Raw genomic sequence first — 24,526 nt, 5'->3', positions numbered from 1 at the left:
CTTTAAGTCACTCTGTGTAAAGTTCCTTATGTTGCTGCCTTATGGCCCCCAGTGTATGTATATGCCCTTTACAGCTCGCTTAGTTTTTAATGAAAGGCTGTCTGCCCATATGATGTGCTAGCAGGGCTTGCCCCTTCCCAGGAGGGAGCAAATAGCTTGGAAATGGGGGTTGTGTGTGACCAAAGAGGAGGGAGCAGAGCAGGGCCCCACCGTCCCCCTCAGTCATCCCACGGCCCAGACCATCTCGTTTGGCCAGGGCCAGATGGGCTTCAGGTCTGCTCCACGCTCATGGGTTCAGGACCAGGATTATGTTTCTAATTTGGGAACAAATTATTCTGTCCTGTGCTACCAAGCAAAGAAAGCTAGTGTGAAATTTTGCCATTCAAGGTGGCCTGGCAGATGTTGTGTGCATGTCTGCATGTATGCCTTCCATCTCAGCCTTACCCACATGTCTCCAGCTGTTACTTTGGTATGTCTACTGCTATATTATCTAGTTCAAGACACAGCTGCCCAGCCAATACGATTTTCCATGTAGACACAGTTTATTTAACTTTTTTTTTTTTTTAAGTTACAAGGTCATAACATTTATAAAAGCTTTGCAAAAGTATCTTTAATTTTACAAACACTTCCTTAGACTTTTTGAAAACTGCATCATGATTTTTTTTTTCAGCTTTTTATCTTGGAATGTTCTCAGAAAACAATATCTTGATTTTTTTTTTTTTTAAACATCTTCAAACTCAAATTAAAATAGCATTTAAAAAAATGAAGAAAAATGAGTTTTTACAGCTTCTTTTAAAGGTTTTTTTGTAAAACCCAGCTCAAAAAAAAAAACTTTACCAGAATATGCTTGATTTAAAAAAAATAAAATCTAGCTGTAGTTTGATTTTTATACATCAAGTGACATTTGTAACAAAACCCAATAATATTGAGTAAAATTTCCAAGAGATTCTTAATTGAGTACAATATACTTTCCAATAAGTAGATTCTTCAAATTAAACAAGAAACAAGGAAATCTGTTAGAGGTTAAATAAGTCTTTCTTATGTTGCAGTTGAGCTGAAATTCTTCACAAAAGCGTGTCTGTATTTTAATATTATCCAAGTAACTTGAATAACTGGATGCCTCTGGCTCTGCTGTCAAACACATGTATGACATTGCACATGTAAGTAGACACAGAAGATAAGTTCATGAAAATGTGATTGTCAGTGAGAGCCTACACTTACTGACATGGCAAGCACCAGTTTCAGTGTTTGTTTCCTGAAATACTGAAGTCCACATATTTTGAAAGAGAGAAACCTATTTCAGTGTGGGTGCCAAATATAAAATGTGCAAATAGTGTCTACCTCGAGGATTACTGTAACTGATGTCTGTCTGTTGGATTTGTGGAGAAGGCCATTTTCAGTGTGTCTGCAGGTAATGACTGTTCTCTGGCTTGTTAATCTCCTTTAATTATCCAAACAGATGTTGCTTAACCTACAATATGGCTGGTAAGATTTGAAAGATCAATAAAGCATGCAAGATGAAGGAAAAGTTTCAATTAAAAGACGGAGAAGGAAAAATCAGTGAGGAGGAGAGGTGAAGGCACAATGAAAATAGCAAAGTTAAAAATAAAGTTTGAAACTGTATTTTGCATGTACAGAAACTTCTGGAGTCACAGACTTTGGGTTTGGGTGAGCACCAGCGATAGTTTCTGGACTCAAAGGGGGTTGTACACCCATATGGTGCTCTAAAATGGGCATATTTCTCCATGCTTCTGTGATGGGTGCAAATGCAAATGATGGTATGTGGTTTTTTTTTTTTGTTTGTTTGTTTGTTTTCCTAAAGGACCTGGAGGGGGGAAGCAGGGCAGGAGAGTTTGGGGTTCCTCCAAAGAGATGTGTTGGGCCTTGGGCCCGCTTTTATCAGCAGAACTGGGACTGGGGAACAGGCATTTGAAGCCTGTAACATTTCCTCTAATGAGCTGTTGTCTAATCTTTCCGAAACTAGAATATCATTTGAGTGCTGGGTAGATAGCTCCCACTCCTGCATCAGACACTTATCCACACACCTAGTGAGTGTACACTGCAGATCTGCAAAATCTCGTGGGAGTGACCTCTCATTGTGGTGTTTCAGTAGAGTTGTACCTGAGAAGGGAGTATTAAGGTTATGCCTGTACTACAGACAGGTGCTGCATGGAGACTCCGAGGCAGCCCTGTACAAGCTGAACTGGATTGCCAGCTCTGACAGCACGAGTAATCAAACCAGAAAGTTGAGTGTTTAACATTCCTATACAGTTCTATAAGCATTAGCATGCTCTTAACAGCACAGTGTTTTGAGACAGGCCATTTCATTTCCATTAAACTGAGAACAGCTTTTAGGGTACTTCGTACTTTTGAACCTGAAGTAAAACATTAATACCTGCTGTTACAAACTCTGGAGATTTAGAAATACAAATTGCACAGACCATTAAATTAAAACTTAGCAATTAATTACATCACTGTGGTCTTGTGATAGGGCTGGGGAATCAGGAAATTTGCGTTTTATCCCTGATCCTGTCAAATTCACTATGTGACCACAGGCAAGCAGCTTAACATTGCAGCATCTGAGGTTAATACTTACCCATCTTGCAGGGTTTTCTGAGACTACATTAATGTTTCTGTTATTTTGACATCCTGTAATGGATGATGTCGACAGTGCATGTGCTGTTGTTGATAAAAACAACACAGAAAAAAAATGAAATATAGATTAATCTTTTCTATATTTTATAGACAAAATAATGTAGAAGTTACAGCTTATGAGTTTTACCATTTTGAAGAATGCTGCATAGTATCTGATAGAAAAAGTTAAGATAATCAAGCAAGTAAATTTTGTAGCAATTACATTTTTTCTTTATTTGGTTTTGGCAATGTGACTAATCCTAAGTTTTTGATGACCTAAATTAGGTCAGCTTTGCAGCCACTTTAGCAATGCAGGAATACAGAAACTCTCCAATGGAAAATTATAGCAATGTATTCCCTGAGGAAAGAAATGTACAAAGCAGCCCTTTCTATGGCAGTCAGAAGGAAACCATCAATTTTTCATTGCTTTATAGATGCAGCTACATATTGCAAAACTCATCTTCTTTCAGAGTAAGTGGTTTGGGGGGGGCCATTGGCATTAGTGGTCAGTGTAGTAATTCCTGTATTCAGATTGTTGAAATGTTTTGCAATGGCAGTGGAAACTGAAGAGAATCTAATTTCACAGAGAGGGAAAGCAAAAAATGAAGGGATGCTGCAGTACTAATGCAACGCTCTGCTGCTCCTCAAACAATTACCTTGTGTGTTTATAAGCAAAGTTTGTGTATTGACCTTCTGTATTCAAGTATTTTTGTTTGACAAACTATTTTAACTGAATTACTAAAGATTTTGAGTCTTTACTAAACCAGGTGAACCATGCAACTTCTCATTTAGCCTTCATCTGAATTACTTTTGAATTACTGGATTTGATTAAGCTCTAAATAATGGAAAGATTTTTATAAAGACTGCAGTATCTGATGGCATTTTGTGTAAGGATCTTTCAAAGCTGGATGAAAACATAGGCATTTGTAGTCATTTTCTATATATTTGGGTGTGTTTTTTGTTGTTTGTTTGTTTAATTGATTATGAGTTCAGACCTGTATTACTTCAGGAAAAATTTCATTGAATAACTAGGCAACCTCCAGGGATTATTTTTTAATCCAGTTTATTTACAGTTGCATTTGCATAGTATTGTGTTCTGGATCTGAGTTCTTTTACACTGAGGAGTGTCAAAATATAAATGAGTGAGGTGCTGGAGCTCTTCTGGCTGGGATGGTAGGTCAGGAGCACCAGAAAGTCTCCCCTGAAGACATTTACATCAAAAATATGTTGTCCAGGTGCCTTCTTTCGAAGATGGAAAGAATCAGTGGTGTTTATCATTTTCAGAGAGGACTTGTGTACTGGAGGGAAATAAACTCGTGCAATTCAAGTGTTTTCTTTCTAGTCCCTTTTCCAAAAAGATGTGAAATAACACAATATATCTGTTGTCTGGACTAATAGATCCAAGCAGCAAGTAAAACAAAGGTCTAATTCTTCAGACCTTTATGCCTTCACCAATATGTTGTAGTCACACTGTTGTAAAACCATTTGTATGCTTTTCCACAATCAGGATCTAATTTTTTTTGTTTTTTATTTTTTTTGGAATAACTTTAAAAAAAAAACAAGTAACGAATGTACTTTTCATCCTTGAATTTCTTTCATGGAATGATGCTATTTAGAGTTTGATCCTGTTCTGAAGTCTGTAGAATGTCTTTTGATGGCCTTTGAATTGAGACAGTAATTTGTTAACAAGATGTTTCCATCTTCTTTTATGGCTTCATACTTAGCAAAAACAAATTTAGAAACTCTCCTTGTTTACAAAGGAGATGACAGCGCTAGTTGATTAAAAGGGGCATAATTTGTTGCCCCACTTATCCCATTTTGTTGATTAGCTGCAACAGACGGTGATGCCCAATTCACTTTTTAAATGAGTAAATGTGGCACATATGCATGACAGTTTCTCCTCTTCTGGTACCATCATCAACAGGCTCCAACCAGCTGGCATTCTGCCACCATGGAAAGTGAGAGTTGTTTTCACTCAGTGTGCCTCTTGTGTTCACCATCTGTATCCTTCTTTTCTTAGGGCCCAATCCTGCAAAACTATTACAAGATCAGTTTCTTCTCAAGCATCTGCCGTAATGGAGCTAAAAGCATGAGAACTATGCCTATTAATAAAGCGATGATTTTTTAGATCTGGGCTCAATATTCATAAGGTGGATCCTGCGTATTTGCTATATATCTCATAATAGCCACCATTTGTTAAGAGTATTTGTTACATTTACAGCTGTGTGCACACACCATGGGCAGCTGGCAAATGCAGAGTGTAATATGAAAGATGAAAAGAGGCAGTGAGAAGAGGGGTGAAAGATGAAAGAGGCAGTTGAAGGGAGGTAAGATATGAACTGGTTACATGCTGTTTAGGTGGTATCTGTTCTGATGTTTCTCTGCCTTTGCCATGGAATGATTTCTCTGATGGCTAATCTGAATCTTTCATGCTGTGATTAAGCCTATTGCTTCTTACATTATCCATAAGATAATTTAGATTTTGTGCATGTGTCTTCAGTCTCGCATAATCATCTGATTAGTGTAGGTAGGAAGGAAGAGGGGGAGTTTATAGGTAGGGTAGGAAGGATCTGGTTTGCTTGTTTGTTGATGGAGAATATGGCAAGGGACTATGTGCCTTTCTTTGCTGATTATCGAGGGAGAGGTGTTCAGTATCTAGCTTAGCTGATAGACACTGTTTAGTACGTGATGGACTCCTTAGGTATTTAGATAATCTTTCATTTAAAAAAAAAAAAGGTAATTTCCTTCTGATTTTGCTCCAGTTAAAACACAGTATGTATGTGTATACTTAAATAATACATATTTTTCTTGTTAAAGACTGGAAATAATGCTGTGTGTTTCCTGTAATACTATCACGTCTGGTATACATCATCCTTGGTCAACTGACAGCCCATGTACGAAAGGATGCCTCTATTTTCAGTACCTTTCACTGTGATAAAAATGGCTTAGATTGCTCTTCTACGCTATGCAGTTCCAAGAATTTCAGTTCCAAACACACCTAATCAGCCTTCAGCGTCCTTAAAACACACAGTTCCTGCTTGTTGGCATAAGAGCAGTTATAGAAATTAGAATCTGTTGTGAATTTTTACTTCTCTTTACTCTTACTTCCAAATGAAGAGTATTTACGCAGCAGTATTATATGTCATTCATCTTTACTTACTACTTCATATAACTAGAAGTTTAGATATTACAACTGTGCAGGGCCATAATTCTTATGTTGGTTTCACATGGATCCAGTAACAGCTTAATTCAAACTCACTGATGACATCCATATGCATCTTCACAAGCATAAGGAATTTTATGAGGACTAAAAATTTTGATATTGCCCTGCACAAAAAGTGTATGACATACAGCCTGGATAAAGTTCAGTGATAGCAGATATCCACTTATTCATGTTTTGTGCGTAAAGAAACATTTTGAATATTGAAAAACAATCAGAAAAAAAAAAAAAAAACAGCCCCAAAATAATGTGTTTTGAGAAAACTCTCAGCATTTAACAAAGCAAACTGAAGCTCTGCTTAGGCACAGCGGGTCCCTGCTGTGTAGTTGGTAATAAAAAAACAATGATCTTTTAAATGTAAATAACTTTAGAAATACAAACAATGCAAAATTTGTGACAAATTTATAATCAGTTTTTCACAGTGTTTTACATTAAAGATTTTTTTCCTTAAAGTATTGTCTTAAATTACAGAAATTTTACCTCCCATGGCTTCTTGGAAAAACTGTGACATTGCTCATTGTTTATGACAGGACAAATGGGGAAAACAAGCAAGCACTGGACTTGTGTGTTTGATCAAACACTTCTTTGAAGTAAAACTTTTGTATAGTTTCAGCTTTCCTCTTTGGCTTTCACTTGTCATCTGATGGTATTGTCTAGTTTTCCTTTGCCCAAAATATTAATTTCAGCTCCCTCTTGTTACTGAGTGAATTATTTCTCTTACCCATTCAGTTGTCTTAAAGGTATTATTCATAAAACCTTGGTGTAGTAGCAAGTGGTGCAGATACAGTAGGTTGACTTGCGTTATAAAAATAAGACCCAGTATAAATGCTATACTCTAGTTCATGTGTAATTGTCTAGGATTCACTAAGGAGCACAATAAATGCCTTATCTATAAAGAAACACAGGTAGATATTGCTTGGTGTCGTGTGTATCATGCAGGATTACTGAGTACAAGTGGGCTTCCAATTTTTTATGTGGGGAAAAAAAAAAGTCAGTTATGATAATGTTGCACCAGTTTCTTAGTTTCTTCAGAATTTTGTCCAGTTCCATTGTAGCTTTTGCTGGCATCTCACCCAGCCAGTGGTTTAGACTATCAATGTGATATTCTTCGCCACAGAGAGCATCAAAAAGCATTTTTCCTTCATTAGCTTGACTTAAAAAAAATAAATAAATAAAAATAAAGAGATTATGTATATGTGAAGGGTTGTTTTGTTGTTTTTGTTTTTTGAGGGTGGGGTTGTTGGGTTTGATTTTGTTTGGGTTTTGTTTGTTTCTGTTCATTTGTGCTTGTTGGTTACTAACTGGAGCTTTATAAGAAATGTGAGTTAAAAGTGGAATAGGAAGAATGTCTTTAGTCTGTGCCCTATCTGTTGGCTCTGAATGGAAGGTTAGCCTGTTCCACAGGTCCCCAAAGGCTTTGTGACAGCCCTGAGCACAGGAACATTCTTGTACAATCTTCTGTATTGCAGCCTTTAGTTCCCCTAGCTGGTTGGGGATACACTCATGAGAAGCCATGATGTTGCAATATGCCTTATTCTGCTGCTGGCTCAAAGAGAGTAGTATCTTCATTTATGTTCTATTCCTTTTGTAGGTATAGTTTTGCAATCATTTATGAGCAAATCCACCTGCTTTGTAGGACAGTAGATATGGATTGGTTTCCTCTCTCCACCTTGTCTATTAACCCTACACTGTGCAGCAAAGGGGACTGCAGAGTCTTCTGCTTCGGGACTGGATAGCCTCAGTGGGCCTGAAGAAGACTGTCCCATGTATATGCTGACGCTGGCAGTCCTGAGCAGATCAGGGCTTTGGCTTTGCTGCTTGTAACACAGAACCATTGAGTTTCACAGTAAATCTCCTTCTGTCATGATTTACCCTGAAGACCTGCACTGTGTTGTCAGGAAAATATGTATGAGTCTAGGTCACTCATTATTTTCAGTACAGCCATTTGGATCATATTTTATTACAATACCGTTTATTTGTTAAGATGCCATATGGATTTGTCATAACATGTATCAGCCAGAATAGGAAAACACTGAAATATCCACAGATCAATGAAAAATACCTAGCAGGATCGTGTTAATCTCAGTTTGACCTTCTGCATGTTTGCATATACGTGGAAAAAATACTTGCAGAATGGAGGCTAGAGCAGTGATTTTACTCTAAAACTGGTATCCTCAATGCTTTAAAACACTGGAGGATTATACACAGAAATTGATTAAACAAAAAGAGCTTCTTTCCACTGCCTGCTTCCGTCATCATGTACCTTCACTTTCAATAGGGCTTTTGTGAATAAAGTAGTTGAAGACAGGAACTGAGAGCACTTGATGTAAAGGTCTCTTTACATGGCTGCAACAGAGTAAGAAGCCTGCAGGCCAGCTGAAAGCCACGTCTCACACTCTGCAGGTGCCTAGCAGAGTGCGCTACGATTGGGCTCAGTTTTAAGTTGCCTTGGAAGTCTTATGACTGATGTCAGTGGAACTAATGGGCAAAATACAGTCAGGACTGTGCTGAAGAATAAAATGTATTTTGAATTAAGAAGCTGAAGAAGAAAACAGTGTTTTCTTGTATTTGTTGGAGCTTCCCCCAGTTTGGAGGTTTGGCCTGATGTTCGCCACAGTGTGATGGTTTTGCTTCCAGTTTCAAGCCCAAGAAGAGCACCAATGTGCCATGATTTCGCTGACTTGTGTTGGCAGATCATTGCAGTCATCGGGCAGGATAAGAATCTCCCTGCAGAAAGGTGTTACCATGACTGGTAGAGGTATACCTGTACAGATCAGGCCAGAAAGATGAGATGATGGGAGCATCTCGCATGGTCTGCTGGAGACTGTAAAAAATCTATAGTGAAAAAGGTGGGATGAATGATAATAATGCATCATACATTTTTTGAAAAGTGCATATGCTCCAACTGAAGCTGAAGGAGTCACCGAGGCACTCAAAAAGAGAGAATTAATCTGTATGTGAACTAGTCAGCCTAGATTTCTTTTATAGTCAGCAGTTTTGTCTGATACAAATCAAAGCCTAAAAGTACCCATTTCTCTGCTGACTTTGCAAAAGTTGAGACAAGTTTAGATGAATCTGACCCTGAAAATCCTTCCAGACTGCATCAGCCTTGGTCAAGCTGTCCATCCATTTCTTTATTTGAGCATATTCATCTAATGGCTTTTTTCCCCCTTACATATACAGTTTTGTAAATGATAGTTAAATTCAGTATTTTTATATGATGATGTTAGGAATTTAGCATTGCAATGGTATATAAAAAGCTTTCAAGTTTTGCAACCATGAAGCTGTAATGAATAAGCTGAGAACCAACAAAATCTCCCCACCCCCACTTTTGTTATAGGAAAACATTTTATTTTGGAAACCTCTGCGAAAGAGACAGACTGGTGCAGCAGTTTGACCTTTCTGAAATGAGAGTCTTCCAAACAGTGTGGCAAAGGTGTTTCTTTGTGTCCAGATGGATTTTCCGCATTGTTTATTCTCATCCCTAAAATACACATCTTTTCAGTGTGGTGTATATACCTAATATATGCTTCTGTTTAGCACTGTATAACATGTGCAGTAAACAGCCTTTGCCTTCACAGAAAAGGAAACCTGTGCTAATCAGTTAGCAACCCACTCCTTAGAGATCTACCATATAAATCTTTGAACTATACTAGAGGCTTCTTAGTATTTCACAGAACTTCAAAATGCAATTTCCCTGGGCCAGATATCCAGTAGACTGCTGAAAATGTGTTTAGAGAGATACTTGTGTGTGGTAACAGTCCTTAGGCACTGAAATACATACTTCTGCAAAGATGACCTGGGTTTCATCCATGGATGTAATAAAAGTACGCAGCTGAAGATATAAATATGCTTAAATTGTGAGTTACAGTTCTAGTATCTCTTGTTAAATGCTTGTCCATGAAACTGGAACCCATGAGCTGAGGTACCGTAAGGTACTTTGTGTCACCTTTTCTTCTGGGAGCAGTGCCGGGTGTAGCAGGGCTGTTACCAGCAGCGTCCCCATCCAGAAAGTCATAGCTCTCACAGGGATCACTCTATGATGTATGTTTGCACTCTCATCCACCCAGGTGAATGGCTCAGAATTCAACTAGGATTAAACTGCTGCGTAAAAGGGACACATGATCCTTTCCTTCCATGTAGGCCAGCACTGGAACTGTTGGTCGTAGCCTGGACACAAGCAGTGTCAGTGTGCCTCTCTGCAGTGCCACAGCCTGCAGCCCCTTGCCATCTGAAACTCCTGTGTCACATGTGGCGGGTGGTTTTGATGGCCCCGTGTCGGGCCTGTCCTTCCACAACACGACGTCTCCTCTACAGGGCTGTTTTTGCATGAAGCGGCATGGCCCTGCCAGGTTGCCTGTAGGTGGGGGAGCCCTAGGCAGTAGGCCTCTGCATCTCCAGTTGTCATCCATGTCCTTATTCCTGGAAATGGGAAATAAAAACACAGCAAAAAGGGGAGAGCAATATACTTTCTTTCTCATGTCCCACGAAAACCATCTAGGCTGCAGGCACAGTTGCGCTGGTCCCAGGGATCTCGCCTTCACAGGCTCTTGTGGCCTCTCCACTCACACTACTCTGTTGCCCTTCCTCAGCCACTTCCCCTTCCTCCTTCATATGCCTGCATATAATTAGGTTTTTTTGGTCATTATCTTAACTGCACCATAGCTCAGTTCTGCTCTGGGAAAAGCCTTCTCTTCCTAGCTTTGTATTTAAAGTTGTTTCATGCTACAGTAACGATAGTTTGCAAAGTCAAAACAATTTTCTATCAGTCTTCTCTCAATTTACTTCTCTGTCAACTCAGGCATGAACCACAGTTTCCCTTGTCCTGTAATTGTTATCCTTCTAGATACCTCCTTGTCTCTCTGTCTTCCTCTTATTATTCCTCTGTCCATGTTGTTGCTAAATCTTGTATTTTCTCTGTAGAATTTCCCTTTTGCCAAAGCCATCTTCTTTACACCTGATTAGTCTCCGTCTCCCTCTCTCCTTCAGTGCCTTCACTGGAGCTCCAAGCTGTGAACAGTAGCATTAAAACTAATTTGTATTTGCCTTGATTCCATAATGGCCTTGCATCAGTCTGTTTCCCTATTAAGACTGCCTGTTAAATGCCACTGAGATAACAAACCTCATTACAACGCATTTTTTCGTAACCTAATAGCAACAGTATTCCAGTTTGTGAAGTATGAGCTAGTTAAATCCTTAGCTGATGCTTAATGTAATTACTGGCAGGCTCAAAATGTGCTAGCAGGCTTATATTTCTCTCAGAAAGAAAATGATAATTACCAAACTCTACAAGTGATTTTTAAACAGCAGACTGGTATTTTTTCCTAAACTGATTAATCCAACACTACTAACGTGATTAGCTCTTAGTACAGACTTTTGTCTACTGTCTTACAGTTTAAAATGAAATCTGATATATTGCCTTGAATACACTTATTAGAGATTGTTCTGATCTTTAAAATCACCATACAAATGTACCAGGCCTTTTTTACAGTATTTTCTACTTGCAGTGTAGCAGTATGCTATGGTGAGCAGTGTTTTATTGGGATCACTTGAGAAACAGTGAGGAAATGGTGGCAAATATATTTTGCTTAAGCAGTTTATCTTCCTTGTGCAGCTGGAGTTTTTATTTCCCACTGAATGCACTAATACAACATCAGACACTTTTTTTTTCTTTCCTTTTCTAGTCTGTGAAGAAGCTGAGTATAGCAATAAGTGAACTGAAGGCATTTAGTAACTAGTTATGCTTCTTGAGTAGTATCCAGAACACACAGACCCTTTTGTCCACCTTCCCACTTCTCTGAGCCTAATATCACAGTACTTGAACATTTCATAATCTTTCCAGGGCCCTTTTACTCCAGTAATGCCATGAAAAGGAAGATGGCCTTACCTGTAGTTTAGAGAAGGAACACTGGGACACAGAGGTATATGGGGGCTGTCCATATCCTGTAACACAAGTGCATGAACAGCAGATGGCCATCGCATTAGGACAGTCAGGGCTTCCCTGAAAGGGTTGATGTGCTGCAGCAGCTGCCAGGCAGCTCTGGAGAGCGAGCTGTGGTAGTGGAAGGTGGTGGCGCTCCTGGAACATCCCCAGCAAGAGCCACCCAAGCCACTCATAAAGAGCCTCCAAGTGGTTCAGACCAGAGCATGCAGGGCATGTTACTGACCTGGAAACAGAACCTTAACTGTAGTGGAGGGTAAAAAATTGAAAGCCTTTTGGTATTCCAGCTTCTTCTGTATAAAATGAGTATTTTTATTTTTTTAAATATCATAATGCATGTTGTCTGTCCATTATTATTGCATGTAGTCTTCATAACTCTATTTAGTGTTATGAAACATCAGCCTAAGGAAATAAGAATACTTATCCTTCTAGAAGTAACAACAGTTTCTTCAAGGCGCTGGATCCGATCTTAATTACTGTTTGGTCCCTGGTGAATGAGCAGCAACTTCTCTTCTTTTCCCTGTTCACCAGCAGAAAAAGTCAGTAGTGGACCTTACAGCTCTTCTGAGATGTAAGACCAAAGGCACAGATGTAAACCATGCCAAGTAGGGCGTTGATGAAAATGTTCTTGCTCTTATTTATTGTAGCTCAGAGCAATATAGCTGAGTTCTTTGTCCTTTAATGGTGTGACTCATTTTGAGACTGTTTCTGTTAAAGTTCACAAATGTATTTGGGTATTTGTAGAGAGCTGCTGTATGAGTAAGGCTGGCCAACTGTTTGTATTTTTTGTGACCAGATGGTTCTGCTTTTGTTCTGCTTTTTTTAACCCCTTGCTTTAATATTTTCTTGTTTGTCTTTTTTTTTAATGACCTCCTTCTACTCACCACTCCACATAAACATTTGCAGGTTGCATCAAAATCAACATAAAATTAGTGTTATGCTGGCTAATGGTTTGAGTTGAAAGTTGGACTGAGAATTGGCGTCTCCCTCTACTTCATGTGTATTCGCACTTTGAATATGAAGATGGTTCTCCCTGTGCATCTTGTCATTGACAGTCATTGTCATGTACATACTTGTCCCAATCAGGAAATGAGTCTGTAATGTCACAGATAAGCAGCTCCAGTCTTCAAGCCTAAGGTGTCTTAATCTGAGCTAAAGGAGAATCCAGTTACAGGCTGCCCATTATCACATATTACTGGATGCATTTCAGGTGGTTTGTCTATCCATTACCACAGTATGGGATAATTTCACATTTTTTTCTGTGCTAATTCTCACAGTATTCCCAAGAGATGACAAAAAGCAACTGTTCCTATTTTTCAGGTTGGAGAGAAAGTGGACATAATGTCTATTTTACCAAAATTGCAAAATCCTCATGCCTAGAATACTGCTAGCACCTCTGACTATTTTTAAGTGCCTAGAAATTTCAAGTATCTAATTACTTTTGAAAAATGTTTGATTTCAGTTGAAGTTGTGTTGAAACTTCCAGGACATGTGTCTACGAACCTCTCTTTTGTAATGCTATTTAAAAAACTGGCTGCAATACTACTCTACTTAAGTGTTTTGCAAATTTTTACAGAAAATGGCAGTTCACCTCACCCAACTTCAGAAGCCCCCATTTCATTGAGTTATCTTACGCTTTCTTCATAGTCAACAGAGAAATGTGCACCATCTCTGTTTATCATGAAGTACATGTTTCCTTCCATTTACTGTAAAGTAAAGCTAGACATTTAGTTCAAAATATTGTTTCTTGTGCCATAAATACTTGCATTTATTTAGCGAAGTCCAACCCTAAGTGATTAACCAAATAGACCGAGGAAGTGTTGGGTAGCACAAAAGATTGAACCCAAATCACTCAGATACTCAAACCTCCAACTCATGGCCTTCACCAATTCATCCAGCAGATTGTAGCTTCTGTCTTTGATATCTGTGATTCTCCTGGAAATCTTTCTTTACTTTTAGTTTGTGTTATATTAGATGAACCTCCAATATAAAGAAATTTATTAGTGAGAAGAAAGAAGGAAAAAAAAAAACGTAGGACAAAAAGAGTTGGAAAGATGCTAAAGGGAGTGTAATAGATGTTCTCTCTGGAAAAATGTCTACTGAATTTAGTAGGGACTGATAGTGTTGCACTTCACTGAAATTTCTCTAAGGTTTTTGTTTTCCACTAGGTTTTGACCTTCTTGGTGAAATTCCTTTTGAAAGATAACTCTTTCTATTCAAATCTGTGAGAGGTCTCTGAAAGAATCCCAACCTCTCTAATAACTATTGTGCATTATTTAACTCTAGATTACTTTTGAGAAGGTAGGTGACCTGATGTCCAAACACGGACTTGGCACAAATTCCACTGAATTCACAGGGAGTTCAACATACTTCTCTAAGGACTTGATAAAACCAAGACATTGTTGTTAAAGCAATTGTTAATTTGACAGTAGAAGGTAAAACAAACAGACTCATTTACAGTATTGCTCATTTTACATCTAAGCAGACCACAACAGAAGCCAGAACTTGGATTACAAACCTTTTAAAATGGAAGGTTTCTTTTTTAAAATTTTTACTTCAGCCGCTGGAGACAGGCTTGAGAAGAGGCTAATGAAAATATTCCTATGCTTTTTTTTAACATGAATAATTGTCCTCAAAGAACTGAACACAGGCCAGCAATTCATTTCCTGTACCCATTTTCCTGTAACTATTACGAATAACCTATTTTGTCTTCTCAAAAATTACTCTCCTGTGGCTTGAACTAGATTAGAACCTGTGAAACAAAGGTGGAAACCTGGCCTCATCATTGTTGGACATATGTTCTTCTAACTATTCCCATATCAGAGTTTTAAATGTACTTTCCTAAAGAACCATAGCATTTTGGAATGCTGTGTTGCCTGTGATATTTGGACATTAAATAGTTGTGATTTGGTTTTATATTAGGTGGTAACCTGCCAAATGGCAAGACAGGTAACAAAATAAAGTCTATATCTGGAGCATATGCTATAGACTCATAATGATTCTCTGGAACAGAAATAACTTCTCTTTAGGATTATTATCATTTCCTTTTGCCACATTTCCATTCATTTCTTCATTAACATCAGGCCCTAAAGCATGCAAACCCAACAGACCTGAAGACTGGAGAACCTGCAAATCAAATTGCACATGTTTTTATCAGAAAATTGCCCTTTTTTACAGCCAGATCTGTGTGACAGTTTTGATCTTGTGCAAGTTGTTGGGGTGGCCAGGCAAGGATTAGAAATCAGAATCCTGTCCTACTGGTTTTGAAAAACAATAATCATCTTACATTAGCATCACATCTTCCCTCCCATGTGATACAAATGCATAAGATTGTCCATTGCTAAAGGCAGCTCGTTCTGGAATGACACCATCTCCAGCTGTTTCACACCTCTTCAGAAAGTCTTGGGACAGAAAGGTTTTGCTTATGTAGAAATATATTGTGCATAATTAAGGTGGTCTCTGGGTTTGAGGATGACCTTAGCTCCTCTCTTTCAGAAACCCATGGGAGGGTTGCTGGGAGGCCATGAAGCAGGCAAGGTTAGAGGCTGTACAGCTGAAAAGAGCTACTCTCCTGGAAGGCCTGTACTTCCACATGCCTTTTTGTTTCTCAGTGCTATAGCCCTGCACTTCCCGGTCCTGCTCAGGCAGGTGACAGTGAGTCAGAAGATATTCTGGCAATTGGAAGAGTCCTCTGTGGTCACTCCCTGGCAGCCACTGAGCGCTAGTGAATGTCTTTCTCCAAGATCTCCATGAGGAAATCTTAGAAGTGAGCTGACAGCAGTGCCAGAGGGAGCAACTTGCCTCTTGTTCTGCCCATGCTGCCTCCAGGAACCACTGAAGCAGATGCGGCTATGTTGTCTGCAGTCTCAGGGCAAGAGGAGAGGCTCTGATCTCCTATGTCCCAAAGGAAAGGAGATCAAGAAGGCACTTCCACTCCAATTCTGGGTTACTAGTTTGTCCACAATTTCTGCCAAATGGAGGGTGGGCTCTGAAGTGAATAATGCAGTGTATAATCAGGCTCTGATTAGGTCTGTCTTGTATTAGCAGGGGGAATCACTCTCCATTCCTATTCCATCATGTATTGCAGTCGTTGCCCTCCCTCTCATCGTCTGCGCTGCTCTGCTGTGTGCTTTCTTGGAGCCACGAAGAACATCCATCTCACTTTTGTCACAGGATGATGCTTTTTGCGCGAACATAAATATTTACAGAAGTTTACAAAAGATTAAGCCTCATCAAGTCAAACATTCCTGCTAATGCAGTGTCGGGACAAGTCAGCAGGGAGCAAGAGCCTGGGCTGCTGTGCACAGCTGTTGCAAGACCAAACTGTGGAACATTCAGTTTTGACTCACTGATCAAAACCATTTTGGAAATTGGCTTGTGTGAGGTTTTTTTTTTGTTGGTATTTTTTTTGGTTGTTTTGCTTTGTTTTTTTCCAGAGTGAAATTCTCTCCACTGAAGTAGCTTCTTCATTGCGCACAGAAGTCCAGGCTTTGTTTGCAGTGTGAATATCCTGCCTCTGTTTGGTTGTTGTAATACAAGTTCCAAATGCAAATAAATTATAATTACTGGACAAATGGAAAAATATAACTGAGAACAAAACAGCAGAGAGATCTTCAGAGGTCCCTTCCGACCTCAGCCATTTTGTGATCTGCCCACAGTACTTGTGCTCTGCTAGTTTGGATTTTCATTCTGTACCTGACAAAAGTTATCCCACATTCTATCTTGGGAATTATAGGGGAAAATCCAAGTAAGAATATTAAAAGGGAACCAATACTATTTTTTTTGTTGTTTTTATTATTTTTTGTTCCCTAGGAAGAGTGATAAGAATATCAACATCCATGCAAGGGAAACTGAAGGTCTGGCACTGATAACCCTTGAATTCTTCTTCAGTGAGCTTTACTTGAAGCATTGGTTTCTAGACAAGAGGAGGAAAAAAAAAAAAAAGGAAAAAAAAGCTATTTGTATAACTCTAGACAAATATCAGTGACAATTTTCTAGCAACTACTTATGTTATGGAAATCTACTCAAAGAAATTGAACAGCTCAGGAATGAGCTTAGCATTGTTAGACTAATTAGGGTACCTTCAGGTGCCTTTATACCTTGTGTCCTACTTGTTAAGATCACACCTGTCTATCTGAATGCTAATCACACCGAGAAACAAAAGTCCTTTTAGCATCTCTTTGGGAACATATTCCCTTCCAGAACTAGAACTAATTTAGATTGCTGTGACTCTTTCTGAAGTATGTTTGCATGCCATGTGGAAGCTCAGCTAGGAGCATTTCTAAGACCAGTGCTTTGTCTTGCATTTCCTTCTCCTTTCTTCCTTCCCCTCTACATAGTTCCAGCAAGTTACATTTCCTGAGCAGATCTAGCAAGACAATCATGCTGATGCTTCTATGAAAATAGGAGTGTCTGGTGTTGGTGGTCTCTTAGAGGAAATAGTTAACAGTGTGATAAGGACCACCAGCTCCTCCATTGATTCTGAGTAGAGGTAAAGGCATTCGCCACCTATAAGTCTTCGGATGTTGTGGGAAAATGGAAGTTTTTCAGCCTTGGCTGTTTCGCTGCGGGAGTCTTGTAACTGCCTGAACTTAAAATACCTCATCCCAACGTCAGGGAGCCAGAAACACAACACGTTGGAATATATTTCCTTAAAGGGACTGTGCCCGTGTTGAGTCTCAAGTAGTGAAGTTTTGCTTTTTGCTCTAGTGGGAGGCGGATTTGTCGTACCAGCTAAAATAACAGCTGTCCCTTGGGCAGCTCACAAGTAATGCCACTGTAGTGATGACTGGTGACAAAAGGAGCAGTCTGGCATGCTTTTCTTCAGTGCTGCTTTGTTGCCCCTTCCTAGTGAGGAGACCACAGGAAATCCTGCCTTCCTAGAAAAATATCCTGCTTCCTCCTAAGACCCTGTGGAGCAGGCAGCTTGACATGATTGTGGGCATTTCTGAGCCAGGCAAATCGAAGAATAACCTTTCATAGGAAGTGGCTCAAGCGTCATTGTTTGAGGCACTGAGAACTACAGTGGACAAAAACCAGCTGGCCTGATCAAGTGTCAGTGATAGTCTGAGCAGGAGTGTTGGACCAGATTACCTCCAAAAGTTCCTTCTAACCAACATTTCTGTATTTCTGCTAAGTCATGTAATCAACAGCCTTTTTCCAATCTTTAAAATCAGAACTTTTCTGATAAAACACGGTTAAGGTTGTATTCAGCCCTGTTCTGTTTAGTAATATTTTTGAGGTTTAATTAAATGCACATGAAATTAAAGTATTGTTTTTATTGCAAGTTATGAAATAATTATGCTAGAATGTTTTGAGCAACCTTCAAGCAAGCTGAATTGTCATTACCTTAATACTCCCAATATAATCCTGTAACTAAATGCATTGAACTAAAGAAGTTATATTGAATTTAATAGTACAATGAGAAATATGCTTATGGTTAAAGGCCTGCGACTTTGGTGACTAATCTGAATGGATAAATTGAAACTCTCTCATCATTTAAACCTGTAAATGTAACTGAAATATCTCCATGGTTCAGGTGGAAATGCAGCCTTCCAGAATTAAACAGGTTATTAATGTTTCCCTCAGGTGGTAGATCTCATCCACGGTTGTTGAGATCAAAATTTTACCTCAGAGGAAAAGTAAATCTGAGGAAGACAGTGTACATAAAAATGGAGTTTCTTTTTTCTTTTTCTTTTTTTTTTTTTTTTTGGTAGAGCTTCATCTCCTAAATATATTGTGAAATTTAGATCCACCTACTACTTCGTCTGGTTCTGACTGATGGTCTTTGCTGTGCTGTGCTTATGGGCTGAGATGGGCAAAATCCTGAAATGATGACCAAGTGCATTCTAGCTGCACTAACTAGAGAAAAAAATCTTTCAGTTTTTTCATAATACGATCATTTTCAGGGGGTTGTACAAATGCAGAGGTTGGCCTGTGAAAGCCAGTCCTCCCGGATTCTGCTTATGGTTAATGGAGAGTAAACTCCCAAGCATACAACGTCTGTTATACAGAGTAAAAGGTGATGAATCAGGGCAGAAGCCTGACTATACAGGGAGTAATTTTTAGCCCTTATGAGTACAATGGCTAGTGATCCAGGCAGCCCAGATACTTTACCAAAACTGTAGTGTGGTAGGGCAGGCTTAGCTCAAAATAATGTTCTTAACAGAGTGCAAGTCTCTTGGCTGCAGGCAGTTTATGTAAATGCACATCCCTCAGTATGAAAGCTCTTCACTTCAGAACTTGATGGAGGCTTTGATTACACCATGTTTGTAATACCTGGTTTCCTTAAGAAACAGAGCTAATACAGTGTTATCAAATCTGTTTTAGTTCACTATTGTTTCTCTCATACAGAAAAAAAAAAAAAGAAATAATGAATTTTTTAAAATCAGAAAGATACTCAGTCTCACACAGTAATTAAAACCAGAAAAACAAGAGGATCCTGGCAGCTATATACATAGAAAACCTTTAAATCTCTCTATGAAAATTGGTTGTTGGTTTCAAGCATTTCCTTTCATACAAATCACTTGAACTAGAGAAATTAGGATCAGAAAAAATAGTTGCTGTCGGATGATGATTATTTTCCATGATTCTGGGAGCATGCACAAAGTACAGGAAGCTTTCCAAACCAAGAAGAGGATATAGTCCCTGTTCCAAAGCACATGAGTGTAAGGAGGCAGAGAAGGGAAGAGAAAGGATGAAGCTGTAGTATGCAGAGCAATTAGAGTAATACTAGTCATGCATTGGAAGTGTTATTACAGCCAGTAAAAAGTGATAACAATTTTCTTGGGGGAGAGGTAAATCACTTTTGTTTAGTAAATGAATGTGTTTCATGGCCAAATGATGTGTTTCGTGAATGTGTTTCAAGGCCCAATGGCCAAATTATTTGGGAATGTGTTTTCATTTTAGGATGCTATTTTTTCCACATTTAGTTTAAGAAGAGAGAAAAACTTTACAAATATATTATATATAGCTTTCATCAAGATATTTTCTTGAGAAAAAAAAAGTCCATCTAAAAGTAACATGTATGAGATTTCAATAATTTCTGGTAGGTGCAGAAATATTCAAGCCTATTCCTAAGTGAGCAATTCACTTAAATCTGGGAAATGAAACAAACCAAAAAATTGTACTCAAAATCCATGTTCCATTTGTTCAGAAGTTAGAACAAGTAGTTTGAACAGAAAAAAAAAATCAAATTCAGGTGTACAGTACACTTCAGAAATAAGAAAGTATATAAGTAGCATCTTCCCTCACTACTTTGTCCTTGAAGATAAGTTATTTTTTGCAGGTTTCTTTTCAGCTCAATGACTTTCTGGGTTGCTGCAAACTCTGCATAGTCCCTCTGGGTCTCACATGACCCAGTCATTCTCTTTTTAGAGGAACATGCCATAATAACATAAAACAAACAACTCAAACGAATATGTTGTGTTACAGCTTGCAAGATGAAAGTCCTAGTTCAGCTGGTTTCTTATGTTCACTATTCTTCTTCCCACCACCTCGATTTCACATCTAGATCTTTGTTGTTTATTTAGAAGGTTACTGGTAGTAACTTTCCATTCTTCAAGGTAAATAGGAAGAGCCATTTTTAACAATGCCTTTTCTTTATTGCTTACTCATAAGAAGAATTGCTGCTTGAGACTCAAGTGAGCTTCACTTTTTAAGGTGGGTTTAAACGATGTTATGAGCAAGAGTTAGGAATTATGTGGAGAGAAGTGTGCTGGAGCCTCTGTAGTATTGATGTGGGTACATGTCACTGTTAGCAAGGTCTGTGATGTGCACAAAGCTCTACAGTGTGTTTCTGTTTCAATTTGCTTTACCTTTATTTAGATATAATTTTGATGTTTAATAAACAGAAGGAGCAGGCCTAGATGTCCTGATATCTAACCCATGACCATCTCCTTCTCCTTACATGCACATGGAATATTTGGACAAGCATTTGGTTCATTTTTCAAGATTTCATATATGATTGTAGCGTCAGAGAAGATGCGATTTTAATAAACAAAATGTTTCCTTAGGATAACAGTTCTGATTTGGGATTTTTTATTATTTTCTTTCTTTCTTTCTTTCTTTTGCAGGAAGAAGGTATAGTGAAGGAAATAGACATCAGTCATCATGTGAAGGAAGGTTTTGAAAAAGCAGATCCTTCTCAGTTTGAGCTGCTGAAAGTATTAGGACAAGGTTCATATGGAAAGGTAATTTTTAATGCCATCTAATCACCTAGAGCAACATTAAAAATGTCATGTCCTTTCTCTGAGTTCATTTACACCGGTACCACTGTTTGTATATAAATTATATTGTAAAAGCAGATAAGCAAATCCAAATCTCTTCTGTCATTTTAATAGCACTTTTGTCTTTTGCTGGATTCCTGTATATAAAACAGTTTAGGAAGCTTATAGCTCTGGACCCAAACTAATGAGCGCAAGTGAGCACTAATGAGCAACACTGTTTATGAAGTTAGACTCCTCTTCTTCTTTCTGAGCTATCCACTAAGGAGGTGAGCATACTACTGCTGCTTAGCGGTAAGAACGTTCAAAGGCTTAAAGATGTCTGCTTCCCAATTTCTGCTAAGGGCAGATGGGATCCCAGGCATATTTTGAAGTCCCTATCACTCACCCTGCTGGTTACCTCATAGTGATTTTTTGAGAAATACCTCTTTCTAACAATGAGATGTAAAGCAGTTCATAGTTGCAAGCTTTCATTTGTTAACCAGCAAACAATGTATTCATTTTCAGTTTGATTTTATTGCCCACAACTAAGATCTGTTTCCTAATGCAATTAATCGCTGAGTGTTTATGCAAGTGTATATATATGTATACTACATATATAAAGCATTTCTATTTAAAAAATTGCCTACTTTTACAACCACAAGCTAAGTTATCGAGAAACAATGTTTTTTTTATCTTAAGTCCAAGGCTTTGCTTAATCCCGAAGGTGTTTCTTCTTCAACAGGATATGTCATTTGCAATTAAGAATAGGAAGGAAAGACAGAGAAAGAGGGAGGACTCAATTCAGTGTTAAATTCTTTCTATGGCTTAACTAAATAAGACTTTGAAATTTGCAGAATGGTGAGCCTAATTTACACTAGACATGGAAGTCCTTACCATTTTAAATACATATATATGTGTATATATATATATGTGTGTGTGTATATATATATATATTTATCATTTCTCAGCCTTCAGAGGTGGATCATTCCAGCTGACTTGAAGAACTGGCTCATACCTAAAATCTGCTGAGGCACCCAGCACAAAGCTGAGCACCATGACAATGAATCAGGATCTTCAGTTTTATTGACAAATAAAGCTATTTGGGGAGTACTTAGTAGCTTTCTGAGTATTCCAGAACTGTATTGATAAGTAAGGCTGTTAGAAGATCTCTGAGATGAGAGAAATCAGGAGAGTTAGCATTCACTACCAAGTTTTGCTCTACAGAATTGCTTGAGAGCACTATAATGATATTCGAGTTTTGAAAGTTAAAGAAATGTGAGAAATAAAACAACTCAGAATTAGATTTCTTCTGTGATTTACTACAAGGAGGAGAAGTACAAGAGAACAAAATCTCTTCTTCGAAAGTAAAAGAAGCAGTATGGCCAGTTTTCATACCTGTGCAGTAAATATTTTAGAAATGGTTCACTGGCTATCTTAGATTGTGCTGATGTGTTTTTGGTATTATCTGTCCAAGTTGGCATTCTAGTTTTAGGCATTGTATAAGCAAAAAGTTTATTCTCTGCCACCGCTTCCCAAAAGGAGGTCTGATTTCTGGGGCATGCTCCACTGAAATCACTGCAGAATCAGAATGTGGGTGTGTGGACATCATACCTGTCTGAAGTTGTGCGTGATTACAAGTCACTTTTAGTATCTTATGTGAAACAGGTCAATAAACTCACCAGAGCAGCAAAGACACAGAGGAAGGAAGTCTGTTCAGTGTTTCTTATGCAGTCCTCAGTCACCTAAATTTTCATCACTTCGGTATTTCAGCTGATCAAATCTGTAAGGGATGCAAATCTGCTGTTTTTCAAGTTGTTTACCTAGGGAGCAAAAATCACCTAAATAATTTCCTGCAGGATTAAAGAATATGCCTTTGGTTTCAGAGGGAGTATGCTCAACTCTGTTGAAAGCCACAGCACTTGCTTAGGTTTCTGGGTTGGGATTTGGTGATGTACCCATTACTCCAGCTAAGGAACTTTTAGTAGTTCTATCAATACATTTAGTTATTCATAACCTGAGGTGTTTGCATGCATATAAAACTAGACAATTGAAAGTCATTTTCAGGCACATGCCTGTGCTATTCTGGCAAACTAGTATTATATAGCTAAAATAAACAGTCTGGTAAGTACTCTAGGACCACTCAATAGTCTCAAGTACTATCAAGACTATACCTTTAAGAATAATTGGGATGCAAACTCCATTTTGCAATACAATGCATTTTAATTTGTCCTGTTTCCTTTTTGGTTTGATAATTATTTTAATTTTCTCTGAAACAGCACACACTGTTCTTGACTCATCTGTTTTGGAGGGAATGCAGACCAAGTGCCCTATGCCATGCAACAGAGAACAACTGACTAGTGACTAGTAACATAAATTGATAATTTTGCTTATTACAGCAATAGGGGTATTACTAGCTTTACACGGCAGGTAATGCATTTCTTGAACTGCAGCCTAATATTTCTGCAGATGCAGCATGCTGTGCTGTTGTATGTTCTATACGTTTTAAAATCATTATCTTAAGGGTTTGGGATTGGTTTTAGTTTGTTGTTGTTTGCTTGGGGGGTGGGGGTGAGGTTGGATTCCATTACCATTTATACACAGTATTATTAAAGATTAAAATCTGATGTTGGGGCAAACTTGCTTTATGACTATCCCAACATTTCTCTCTCTAGCTGTAGCTGAACTTCTGAATTAGTTGACTTCCTGTTAATACTGGAGCAGCTGAGCTTAATTTATCATGAATGTTAATGAAAAACACTTCAGAAAGTCTTATGTTGCATCCAGATTTCATAATTTGTTTCTGCAGTTGTGAGTACCGGAGGTACTTGTGTGTTCATCAAACTAGGAAACAGGAGATGGGAACAAGCAACATGTGCCTGATCTCAGCTCAGCTGAAGAACTGTGCATATCTCACATGCACAGGAAATATCTTGAGAATGAAAGGCTCACCAAAAATGTATCAGATCGTATCACAGAAGTGTTGTAGCTATGATGATGTACAGATGTAAGAGCCCTGCTCAAGGTGTTTGGAAAGAATTTACCTTTTTTTTAAAAAACTTTTTTTTTTACCTTTTTTTTTTTTTTTTACCAGATGCTCTAGGTGACTGTTAAAAGTTGTTATCTCTCCCCATGACCCTTTTCTCAAAGGGTGTTTGAGAAAATTTTAATCTGTTTACAGACTTATTTTTTTTCTGGAGGAAGTGTCTTTCAACTTGCTAATAATGTGCTAAGAACAGATTTCCTCCTTTCTTTTTTTTTCTTTGGCTTTTTATGTTTTGGGTGGTGGAAATGCTGCATAACTCCTGAACAAGTGATGAATTAAAACAATTTCCACAGATTTTTGTAATCTAAGTAGATATTCTTCAGTAAAATTATTTCAGCTAGCCTTTGTTAATTCATGTATTTGTAAGTATATGCTTTGTACGTGGACTTGTAGCTCATTTTGCATTTGGCTTTACTTATGGCTTCTGTCCAGTAGCAAAGGTGCTGAAATAACAACTGAGCCACTGTCGTTTGGTGGTTACG

At 38.3% G+C, this 24,526-nt stretch overlaps 1 protein-coding gene across 4 annotated transcripts in view; it reads left to right on the top strand.

Annotated features, from left to right (window-relative positions):
* The window catches only part of RPS6KA2 (ribosomal protein S6 kinase A2), a 295,053-nt gene that overhangs the window by 170,239 nt on the left and 100,288 nt on the right, over window positions 1-24,526 (top strand). For all 4 annotated transcript variants that reach the window (XM_040554039.1, XM_040554041.1, XM_040554040.1 and 1 more), the window contains one exon: window positions 20,870-20,986. In XM_040554039.1, coding sequence (XP_040409973.1) covers window positions 20,870-20,986 — 117 coding nt within the window. The remainder of the gene's footprint in view (window positions 1-20,869; window positions 20,987-24,526) is intronic.

The sequence above is a fragment of the Cygnus olor genome, chromosome 3 (genome assembly GCF_009769625.2).
Source record: "Cygnus olor isolate bCygOlo1 chromosome 3, bCygOlo1.pri.v2, whole genome shotgun sequence".
Lineage (NCBI taxonomy): Eukaryota > Metazoa > Chordata > Aves > Anseriformes > Anatidae > Cygnus > Cygnus olor.
This window is presented reverse-complemented; position numbering and strand designations above follow the sequence as displayed.